Source organism: Oryzias melastigma, unplaced genomic scaffold (assembly GCF_002922805.2).
Source record: "Oryzias melastigma strain HK-1 unplaced genomic scaffold, ASM292280v2 sc00240, whole genome shotgun sequence".
Taxonomy (NCBI): Eukaryota; Metazoa; Chordata; class Actinopteri; order Beloniformes; family Adrianichthyidae; genus Oryzias; species Oryzias melastigma.
In genome coordinates, this window is record NW_023416887.1 from 112,612 (window position 1) to 124,820 (window position 12,209).

General features: G+C 41.9%; 1 protein-coding gene across 1 annotated transcript in view; it reads left to right on the forward strand.

Annotated features, from left to right (window-relative positions):
* Positions 1-12,209, forward strand: part of LOC112141381 (disabled homolog 2-interacting protein) — a 31,749-nt gene that overhangs the window by 12,707 nt on the left and 6,833 nt on the right. Inside the window, exons 6-14 of the mRNA XM_024264506.2 lie at positions 4,724-4,868; positions 4,947-5,119; positions 8,697-8,968; positions 9,044-9,252; positions 9,372-9,516; positions 9,593-9,737; positions 9,816-10,052; positions 11,506-11,695; positions 11,783-12,018. Of these exons, the coding sequence (XP_024120274.2) occupies positions 4,724-4,868; positions 4,947-5,119; positions 8,697-8,968; positions 9,044-9,252; positions 9,372-9,516; positions 9,593-9,737; positions 9,816-10,052; positions 11,506-11,695; positions 11,783-12,018 (1,752 nt within the window). The remainder of the gene's footprint in view (positions 1-4,723; positions 4,869-4,946; positions 5,120-8,696; positions 8,969-9,043; positions 9,253-9,371; positions 9,517-9,592; positions 9,738-9,815; positions 10,053-11,505; positions 11,696-11,782; positions 12,019-12,209) is intronic.

A 12,209-nucleotide genomic window follows, 5' to 3' on the forward strand; every position in this document is an offset into this window, starting at 1 on the left:
GCTGGCTACCAGCTTCAACGTTTTTAGCTATCAATTTCAGCATCTTTAGCAGCCAAGTTCAGCGTACAGCATTCCCACTTGCATTATTGCAGGTAATGTTATATATCTAGTTCATAGTTATGTTAAAAAGTTACTGTTTTAAAAATTTAGCTTTAGAGTGTTCAATACATGTTTATCCTGTTCGGCCCGCGACCTAAGGTGTGATTTTGCTCATTTGTGTGATTGAGTTTGACACCACTGAGGTAGACAATGGACCAAAGATATAACAGTGGACGCTAAAACCTATTTCTGGCACAGACTGACCCGATGCGGCCCAGCCTGAGCCACACTCTGCCTTCAGTGGCCCTAAGGTAAATGGAGTTTGAAAACCCTGATTTATAAGTAACGCGTCATTCAGTCTAAGCAGTGTTCTCACATGCTCAGACATCAGGACAGCACTGTGTGAATCTCTGTATTTATTTTTTTACAGGTCTCTGTCATTGAAAATACCGTTTTATGCCATTTTTATTGCTGCCAAAAGTTCTTTTCTGTAAATTGCTTTTCAGCATTTTTCACTTTAAGTTAGAACCAGTGGGCTTTGGTGCTGATCCCCCCAGATAAACTGAGGTAATGAATGGACAGATAATGAACCAGACTGATACCTGCTAGCAATCCCTGATATTAGCTGGCCATGATAGTTACTTCCTAGAATTCAACTTTAGGGAAATCTGGTTTCCTGTTTATCCAGACTACTGATGACTTGCAGTGATGACTCTGCATTGTTCTGTGCTCACTGCAAAATGAAAGTCAATTAGAGCATGGCAGCATTTGCTGACTGTTAGCTTGGAGTTCATCATTGTTTCCAGCAAATAATACATTATGTTTTTGGTTTGAGTTACAGATGAATTTGAAAGAACAATTTATTTTTTAATATGTCAGTCTACTCTGACTACCACGTCAAAAGTCCTCTGAAACAATCTGAAACCAGCTCAGTTCACCAGTGACCACTACTGAGCACATAACACAAGTAAGAACATTCCCATTCACTCCAATCTAAGACTGTCTGACTTTACAGCAAAAAGTTATTAGGTCGTTTGGTTTCAAACACGTTCTTTAAGTGCTTGCACACATTTATTGTGTTTAATGAATTGTTCTTGTTCATATTTAAAAACTCCCCTGGATAGTGTCTTCCACGCTCACTAGTCCTCGGCCTCCTTCCTTGTGGCTAGCATACAGTCTCAGGGTGCTGGATCTGGGATGGAACCCTCCATGTATGGTGAGGAGCTTCAAGTCTTAACATCCGTGGTCTGTATCTCTTCCTTTGACCATCTTATTATTCCTGCAGGGTATCTGATGACTGGCAGTGCGTAACTGTTTGTTGCTCTGGTCTTGTTCTTGCCATTGAGCTGGTTTCTCAGGACTTGTCTTACTCGTTGGAGGTATATTTGGCTGTTGCAGCTTTCCTTGTTGCCTGTTCCAGGTTTCCATTTGCCTGTGTAATTCCGAGGTACTTGTAACTGTCTTCAATGTCTGCTATTGTTCCTTCTGGGAGTGAGACCCCTTCAGTGTGGACTACCTTGCCTCCCTTTGACTTTCTCGAGCAATGACATCTCAATGTCAGTACTGTAGATCCTGGTGGTGTGGATCAGGGAGTCAATGTCCCGCCCTCTCTAATGGAACATTCACACCAAACGCGGCTGGCATAGTGGAGGCATCAAGTTTCAATGTTAAGTCAATGCGAAGAGGCGATCTGCTGCAGCACGATTTTGGCGGCGAGCTTGACGTGGTGCGTCAACCGATCAGGGATTCAGCTTTGGGCACGTGACGTTTTCAGCCACTAGATCAAAGAGTAGAAATAAACATTCAAGATGGCCGATCGATGCAAGGACTTTGTCATGATCTTCCATGCATTTTCTAGGTTGCTAGGTTCCCGGAAACTATCCCAGTTACTGTTGGGTGAAGGCAGAATACCCCCTGGATAGATCACCAGCCCATCACGGAGCTCATGGACCTGGATGGACAGCTACATTAGCCAGGTGGATAGCTTGGCGAGCTTGTGAGCTCCACTCCCCAGGTTACGGCAGATCTGATGGCGAGCGCTGGTGTCCAGACACCCGGCAGATCTCGTGAGCTCCACTGTCCAGACTTTGGGTCCCTGAGCAGTGGAGCCCGCTCTGCTTGCCCCCTGGCGGTTAGCTGCCCGGCAGCCTGGAAGAAGTGAATTTAATCCGCCTGCCGCGTTCAGTGTGAATGCGGTATTATTGATAGCTTGATGTCATATATGTAGAGGAGGGGACTGATAGTCGTGACTCAGTATTCCTGAGTCGGTCTCCATTACCGGTCTTGCTGAGTATTTACCTGAGAGGAAGCTGTGGAAGGTTGTGGGTTCAGATCCAGGGTTGGGTCTTAAAGACTTAAAATGGAACTCAATGCGTCTCACACAAAACTCTTTTCATGCTGAAACACATTTTTAAATGTGCGTTTGGCAAATTGTGTTCACACTGCACTGTCGCTGCCCGAGAATCTTTCTCCAGGGTTTGTGTTTCACAGCTGTATTCCGATATATGAAAGACTTGGTCTCAAATAATTCTAACAGCGTCTATAAATCCAAGTTGATCAATGAGTCCCTTGTTGCTCAAGTTTATTTTATGTTTCATTTAGAGGTTAGTTTTTGAAGTATTCATTGTATGTAGGGTCATGGGTTGTATGTGTTTGGTTTTTGATTATGTATGTTGTTTTTTTTGTTTTTAAATGAAAAGCGCTTTGGATTGTGCAAAGTATTAGAAGCACTTTTTATAAATAAAGTTTGATTGGTTGATTGATAGTTGGTCAAAGTACGACCTGGTTTAACTTTTAGAGCACATACAACGGATGCAGGTTTTGTACAGAGAGCCTCAAAAATGGTCTTAAAATTGTGTGTATTAATGCATTAATAAGAGCGTTGTGAACACAGAAGGCGAAACGTGCATTCATTTAGACCAGAAGTGTCAAACTCAATCACCCAAGAGGCCAAAATCCAAAACACACTTTACACTTACAGGACTAACATTTATAACGCTCTAAAACTACATTTTTAAAACTTTAAAACTGTAACTTTTTAACATAATTATGAATAATAAAAAAGTCAGGAATATTATTCCAGAATAAATCAACTTAAACCTTAAATAACTTTCAATATTTTACTCTCCATAAAACATATTTTGTCAAAATTATACAAGTTAGAAATGAGCTCAAGATCAGGTCATTAAAAACAATAAAATAAAATGATCTGGAGGGCCGGATAGAATTACCCAGAGGGCCGGATCCGGCCCCCGGGCCTTGACTTTGACACATGTGGTCTACGGGCTCAGACAACCCAAACCCCCAGCACCTGTACAGGTAAGATTCAGGTCCACCTGATCTGAGCTGTGTCCCTTTAGTTTGAGTACAGCCGAGGTCTGAAGGGAACCAAAGCAACTCTGGTTAGAAATGACTTTGCTTTAAATAGAAACCATCGTCACCAGTCAGAGGGATGAACCAGTTGCTTTACAGACCGTCCCAGACACCTCTGAATGTACTCCTTCATCCACTCAAAATGTTAGAGGGATATCAAGATTTTTGACCCCAAAAATGTCATTTTAAAATACAAGATAAAAAAACATCTGTTAAGGAGCGTGGTCAGTCACTCACTGTAGAAAAATGTGAACTCACATACAATAATTAATCACCTCTGCTCTGGTCAAGCTCTTTATGTTCTCTCACAATACAGATACTGTATGTTTGGATGTTTGTGTGTGTGCTTTGTAATCTGAAATTATTTCATACATTAACTTACATGGTAACACAGCTGTACAAAGTGTCGAGAATATCCATTAGTACATTGCCAGGAATAGACCCTTTTCATGTGACGTCACACAAAATGGCGACATCACCAACCATGTGTAAAGTTAGTTTGGTTTAGAACGGCAAAGCTGACAGCTGAACGCTGTTTGGCACACTTTTACATAAATAATAAAAGATAACCTTACCAATTTCAACAGAAAAATGTATATTTATTTGATGAATGTCCTGCTGATCTGTATTCTCATTTCCTCTTAGATCGTTCACAAATCTAAACACAAATTTGAAAAATCCTTCAATATTTGAGGTTCTATTGAAGATATCAACCTTTGATTTGAGCAGATATTATTCTAACTGGTTCTGTTTTTTCTGATGGTATTCACACGTGTTTTAAGTGTGATCAGCGCAAAAACTGATGCTAATTAAAAAAAATAAGCAAAAGAAAAGTTCTGAAACAGACCACTAACAAGTTAAAAAACTCCAGTTTTGATCAGAAATGAGGAATAAATTAATAAAATGGGAAATAGACTGCAAAATTGGTGTTAATTTTTGACATGTATGGTCTTAAAAACTCTTAAATTTAACTTGAAGAAACTTGCAGGAACTGACAGAAATAAATAGTAGAGCACTCATTTTATAGACATAAACAAAACATGTCATAAATATAACTGAAAGGTTGAGATAAACCACGAAACCTTACATTTCTACCAAAGATGATGTAAAGTGGTTGTTTGTCTATGTTGCTCCCTCATGGTAAGAATCCAAAAATGAGCTCTGTATGAAGGTAGTGATGTCAGTCCACGAGCTTTAGTCATACACACATGAACTTCATGAATAGCGTTGCCCTTTCTGACACTACTCAGGAAGAATGTCCAAAATCCTGTCAGACATCGACAGACTAACAGAGCGTCTGCATACGTTCCAGGTGTGTGATGCGGCGGCTGCGCTGTGGTAGCCAGGAATCGTTGCTAAGCACCGGCTGTGTGTCATCGCTCGAGCTCAGAATGGACCAATCAGTGATCATCAAACCCGTTCACTCCTCCCTGCTGGGGCAGGATTACTGTTTTGAGGTAATGCCCATCACACTCTCTACCACTATGAACTACTCCTGCTGCTGCCATGGTAACGGCTGTGTCCTGTGACCCCAGGTGACGACCTCCACAGGTACCAAGTGCTTCTCCTGCCGCTCAGCAGCAGAAAGAGACAAATGGATGGAGAACCTGCGGCGGGCCGTCCACCCCAACAAGGACAACAGCCGGCGGCTGGAGAACGTGCTGACAGTGTGGGTGATTGAGGCCAAAGATCTGCCCGCCAAGAAAAGGTAACGCCCCCGAACCTGTTTACTGTTCACGTTTGGAGTAGAGCTGGGTTGATAAAATCGATTAATCAATTTGAATCGATTTAAGCTTAATAGATTAATAATCGATTCATAAAAGTAGAGATCGATCTCATGCATAAAGCTAAATTCCGCTAGCTTGATGCTAACATACAATGGTATTTCCCATAGGACGGCTAATGCTAACGCTCAGTCGACCTAAACATACATTTTGACTAAATGAACAACTTTATAAACTGACAGACATGATTTTTCTAAACTCTTTTAAGGAAATATTTTTAAAGTAACTATTTGTGGTTTAAAACATCGTTTTTTTTCCTCATTCTTTTTCTTCTGGAATAAGGTGTAATGCTATAGCGCGATCGCCACCTAGTGGTCAAATAGAAACGTCCTCCAGGAGAAGCAGAACAATGTTTCCAATGTTAATGATCTGAACATTTTAGTTAGAACTTCTCCTTTAGAGAATCCATGTAACACTGGATGATATTAACAATCTCAGTATTTCACTGATACATTTACAGTATGTGAACTGGATCAGATTAATATAAATATATTCAAAACATATAGTAGATTATTAATGTATTTCTAAATGAATGGGTATACATTCTCAGAAGGTCTTCAAATTAAAGAATATTTGTAGGAAATGAATGCAGTGGAAAAACAAGAACAATATAGAGTTAAAAAATCTTTATAAAGAATATTCTCCAGTAAAAACAGGTGTGGGTCCAGCAGAAATTATGGCTCTGACTAACATAGAGCGAGAGGTCCGGTGTAGGTAGCGGATGTGCTCGGCCTGTCAGATCGGCTCGGGGGCTGGCACATAGCACTTCTGCTACCTACACCGGCTCATACTGGGGGAGAGGTAACTAAAACACAAATAAAGCAGTTTCAGAGTTTTACTTTCATAGCTCTATTTCAGTATACTACTATTATTCGTTTCTCCTTCACGATCTTGCTTATCCCTTGTGCTCTCTTCTGGGGTCCAGATGACCCCACCCTTATATTGATGTATGATCCCTCCCATGACAAAGGGGGACAGGACTCTATATCTGCCCCGGACACCAGTGAAGATAAAAAATCCTTGAAAAAGGATCAGACCATGTGGGAGGGCTGCAGACAAACGGTCTCCGGGACCTCTTCATCTCCAAATACACTTGGATAATTTAACCATTTTGATTTTGTTTTTTGCAAAAACAGAATTCGAGCTGCCATCCTTGGATGGGAAATCACGCCTAAACACCCCTTACACGTCACTACCAAACCGAGTTCCTGATTGGTCAAAGATCAGCTGTTTTGGGATTTAACAGTCAAGAAATTCAACTGGTTAATCTTCAAGCGTGGTTTTAATGGAGGCTTAATTTGTTTGTAGAGTGTGAGTACAGACTTGTGTAGGGACGCACGAACGCCAGAGTTCTGAACGCAGAAGCCAGAAATGTGAGTTTACGTGTGTTTAGAGCAGGAGTGTCAAACTCAATCGCACAAGGGGCCAAAATCCAAAACACACCTTACTCCGCTAGCTAGCATGAAGCTGAAAAAAATAGCTAAGCTTCAAAATAGCCAAAACTAAAAAGAAAAAGCCTAAAATAGCCAAATGGCTAACATGTAGCTGAAATATCAGCTACATCTTTTAGCCTAAAAAAATTAATAAAAATAAAACTTAGGTTAGTCAAAACAACTATCAGCAACTTCAAAATAGCATAAAAACTGAAAAAGCCTAAATTAGCCAAAACAGCTAGCATGAAGCTGAAATGAAATGTGAATAATGTAAGCTAAATTTCACCGCTGAAGATGGCTGTGTTGATAACTGAAGATGCTGAAATTGATAGCTAAAAACACTGGTTGATGGCTAAAATCACTCAAGCTGATAACGGAAATGCTGAAGTTGATAGCTGAAAAGGCTAAAGCTGATTGCCTGCAAAAATGTTAGGTAAATGCCAAATTGGCCTAAAAAACTAAAAAAACAAAACAAACTTAGGTTGGCCAAAACAGCTAGCATATTGCCGAAAAAATATCTAAACTTCGAAATAGCCCAAAAAACTGAAAAACCCGAATTAGCCAAAACAGTTAGCATGTAGCTGAAATACTAGCTGCACTCTAAAATAGCCTAAAAAATATTTTTAAATGCCAAAATAGTTCAATAAGCTAGCAGAATTTTAATTTTTATAACTTTAAAACTGTTACTTTTTCACATAATTATGAATAATAAAAAGTCAGGAATATTATTCCAGAATAAATCAACTTAAACCTTAAATAAATTTAATATTTTACTCTCCATAAAAATATATTCTGTCAAAATGATACAAGTTAGAAATAAACACAAGATAACATCAGGTCATTAGTAACAATAAAAATACAATGATCTGGAGGGCCGGATCCGGCCCCTGGTCCTTACTTTGACACATGTGGTTTAGATAGAGTTTTTAGTGAACGTGGCTTCTTGAGCGCGAGTTGACACAGAAGGTGTATAAGCACCTGAAGTCAACGTGTTCGCGTCCTCCTACAACTGGTAGATTGGTGTGAAATGTCAAGGCGCTGTAGATCCCTCAAATCTGTTCTGATACATGAAAGACTTGGTGTCATAGGATTCTGGCAGGGCAGAAAAAGTGCAAAAATATGTTCCTCTCTCCTGATTTACAATTGGCGCTTCCGTGTTCTGAACAGGATGGTACCAACACGTCACAGACTCCCTGACTGGTCCCAGCTCAGTGTTGTCCGGATTTAGTATCAAGAACAGGACTGCTCATTCCTGGTCCTTAAGATCTACCACCCAGCCTGTTTTCAGATGTCAAAGACCAGACATGAGCAGCCCTGGTCAAGAAGTTCAAACGGTTGAGCTTCCAGCACAATGAGCGGCCATTTAGTATGAAGGGCCAGTGACTGGACTTAAGAAACGTGTGTAGCGACCCATGAACGTGAGTGTTCTGAACGCTGAATTCGGGTTGACTTGCATTTCCATAGGTCTTTCAGTGAAAGTGGCCGCTTGAATACGAGTCAACGCAGCCGGTGTGATCCAAGCAACAACTTTTCTTTGGAAGTGAACGTAACATAAGTCTGGAGAGGCCATACGTGTCCGTAACCTTTGCTTCTGGCCTTTAAAAATAGTTTCCAGGCGCAGAAAGAGGCTCTCTTTGTTAACTTTGGTGGCGTCTGTGCCTGAATCCCTGCAGCAATGACTGCAGCCTTTCAGACGTGCTAAATATAGATGCAAAACCTTCACAGCAATCCAGCTCAGTGTTTAAAAAAATCCCACTGCGGGGCCACTTTGATATTTTTGCTTCGACTTCTAACAGTCTTTTTTTTTATTGTTTTGTCAGAAACACTCATTTTGCTTATTGTGCACAGAAGAAGGCTGATGAGTTTTATCGTCACCAACCCAGCACTCACACAGCAGCTGCAGATCACTGAAACAATACTTCGATAAGTCGGTTTTGTGACAGCATTTACAGTACTTCTGCACATGGAGAGAATCACAGACGTTTTTACACGTATCAGATGAATGTGTGAGCACCGCGGCTGCATGTCCCGTTCCAGCTGGTAGTGAGACAGGCCTCGTGCTCTGCAGGTACTTCTGTGAGCTGTGTCTGGACGACAGCCTGTACGCCAGGACCTCCTGCAAGCTGAAGACGGACAACATCTTCTGGGGCGAGCACTTCGACTTCTGCAGCCTCCCCTCCATCAATTCCATCACGCTGCACCTGTACAAAGACACCGACAGGAAGAGGAAGAAGGACAAGAGCAGCTATGTCGGCTTGGTCAACATCCCCGTCTCCACGGTAACCGGCAGACAGCTGGTGGAGAAGTGGTACTCTGTGAGCACACCCAGTACAATCCGGGGTAGGTGGGAATGTACCAGTAAGACACATGACACACACCAGTAGCCGTACATGGAGTTTCCTGTTGTCTCACCAGGAAAGTCTTCGATTCCGACTGTTCGGGTGAAGGCTCGCTACCAGAGCATCATCATCTTACCCATGGAGCAGTATAAAGAGTTTGCAGAGTACATCAGCTCCAACTATCTGCTGCTCTGCTCAACTCTGGAGGCCTCCATCAGTCTGAGGGCCAAGGAGGAGCTGGCTGCTGCACTCGTACACATCCTGCACAGCACCGGCAAAGCCAAGGTACCTCCACCCACTCCACCCGGCAATACCAGCTCACTGACCAATACACTTGCTCTGTTAAAACCATCCTACTTCACCTGCGTTTGGTTATGAAGAAGGCCGTTTGTCCCTAACTGCAGGACTTCCTGACAGACTTGATGATGTCAGAGGTGGATCGTTGCCGTGACAACGACCAGCTGATCTTTAGGGAGAACACCCTGGCAACAAAAAGCATTGAGGAATACCTGAAACTGATCGGTCAGAAGTACCTGCAGGATGCACTCGGTACAAAAGCGCATGTTTAGATCATGTCTGATGTTCAGAGGCCAGCTCAGCTGATCTGGTCTGTCTGTGCCTCCAGGTGAGTTCATCAAAGCTCTGTATGAGTCCGACGAGAACTGTGAGGTCGACCCATCGCGCTGCTCGACCTCTGACCTAGCAGAGCATCAAGCTAACCTGAGGATGTGCTGCGAGCTGGCGTTCTGCAAGATCCTGGACTCGTACAGGTAAAGGCGGGTTCTGTTCTCCCCATACAAGCTGGCAGGCGCACCTGTTTGCAGCACCTGTGTCTGCCTGCGCTCCAGGGTCTTCCCCCGGGAGCTGAAGGAGGTGTTTGCATCGTGGCGTCAGGAGTGCAGCAACCGCGGGCGGCCTGACATCAGCGAGCGTCTGATCAGCGCGTCGTTGTTCCTGCGTTTCCTGTGCCCCGCCGTCATGTCGCCATCGCTCTTTGACTTGATGCAGGAGTATCCCGACGAGCGCACAGCCAGGACGCTGACACTGATCGCCAAAGTGATCCAGAATCTGGCCAACTTCAGCAAGTACGGCAGTGGTTTTACCGTGGAGAGTGTTTTTCTGCTGGCTCTGGCTGTGATTTGCTCTCATGTGCTTCATTTATGGAGATGTTTATGCTGATTAGTGCTTCCACAAACGATTGTTCTATTAGTCGACAAATTAGATTAGATTAGAAATTGATTATTTCAAGCAATCAAACGAAAAAAAAGTAAATTCATGTGCAATACAATCATCAGAAGTTTACGTACAGAGAGACAGGTCAAACACAGGATAACTAGACATTAAGAGATCGCATGAAAGGGAGTGAGAGGAAGTGAACTTATATAATCCACCCCGGCTCATCCTTAACATTTCCTTTACATGTATTATCATTATCCAGTTCAGAACTTAAGATCAGATATTTATATCTTTCCAACACAGATTCAGGTTATTATGAATCCTGAAGTAACAATAAATCACATGACTATAAAAGAAGATATAATACTATTTCAGACTCTATATGCAGATCTATTATCAAAATTCAGACATCATATGCTGATTATTTTTCATTAGAAAAAAAATCATTAATATAAATTAAGTATCAAATATCAGCAAAAATATATATGTAGATTATTTTCCTTTGGGGGAGTTATTCATGTACACCAAGTATCATAGGAATGTACTGATTTTCTTCCTTTTTTATTTTATGAATAGAAAAATCATTAAAATAAATCAGGTAACACAAAGAAAAGTACAGATAATTTTCATTAGAAAAGTTATTACATTTTTTTCAAATGTAAAGTCATTATCCTGAATCAAACATCAATAATCAAAAGTTTTTTTTTTTAACATAATCACAATTATTTTTACCGATTAGTCGACTAATCGGGTCATTCGCAAAGCGAATGTAAAGCACACAACTTAAGCATCATTTGTGTTAAACTACCAGTAATTAAAAATAAAGACAATAAAGAAGATTGTTGAATAAACTTTTAATGAATTGTGCAGCTTTTGATGGTTTCTGGTATTAAAACAAAATTAAATCAAATGAGAGAGAGATGAGGAATATACTTTCCATCAAACTCATTTTGACAGGTGACCTTTGACCCTATACCATCCATCAAACTAATTTTGACGGGTGCCCCGCCACTTAAGATAATGTGACAATTTAATATCAATTTTATATACAAAGGGTATGTAGGGTCAAAGGTCACCTCTCAAAGTATATTCCTGATCTCTCTAATGAGGTCGGCTTCTGAAACAAGGAACTATTTTTCACTAAAGAGAAAGTTTTTACTCAAATAATGAAAAGGTATATTAATTGGTTCTGAACGCTCACAACTTTGTTCAACTTTACTACACTCTGACTCCATAGAATATAAACTAACGACTATTAAATGAGTCGAGTACTGGCTAATCGTGGCAGCCCTAATGCTGGTTAGAGGCTTTAGAAGCCTCGCAGGTTACATGCTAGTTGTCATGGATTACCTGTGGTTGCAGATTTGGCACCAAAGAGGAGTACATGCTGTTCATGAATGACTTTGTGGAACGGCAGTGGAGCAGCATGCAGCGTTTCCTGCAGGAGATCTCCAACCCAGACGGGTTGAACCACACGGCCGGCTTTGACGGATACATCGACCTGGGCCGGGAGCTGTCCAGCCTCCACACTCTGCTGACAGAGCTCGATCAGGTGAATCCTTGGAGACACACCTGGATGCAAAGCTTCACATAGTTTAACCTCTGCTGTCTTGCTGCCTGTCTTGCTGCCTGTCTGCAGTCGTGCCTGTCGAAGCTCAGTCCCCTTCCTCGGATCCTCAGAGACGTGTCGGCAGCTCTGGCTAACCCGGGAGGCCTGGCCAGTGCAGGGGCTGCGTCAGTGTCATCTCCAGAGCGACAGCGAATGGTTTCTCCACCCCCTCTGTCTCCGCCCCCTCTGTCCCCGCCCCTTTCTCCTCCTCTGGCAGCCTGCAATCCCTCTGTTGGCCTGCAGGGGGGCATGGCACTGGACGGAGGGTTAGTATCCTGTGTTGCTGATTAACAAAGTCACTTGATGGAATAAACAAACTTCTTTTTACGTTTTTAGGTTCATTTCAGTTTGTTTTAAACCACATGAGCTTTCACGTGATAAAAACACTCAATATCCTGAAAAACACAATTAAATATGAAAGATTTTTGTAGGGCAAAATCAGATCACTGCTAGCTTA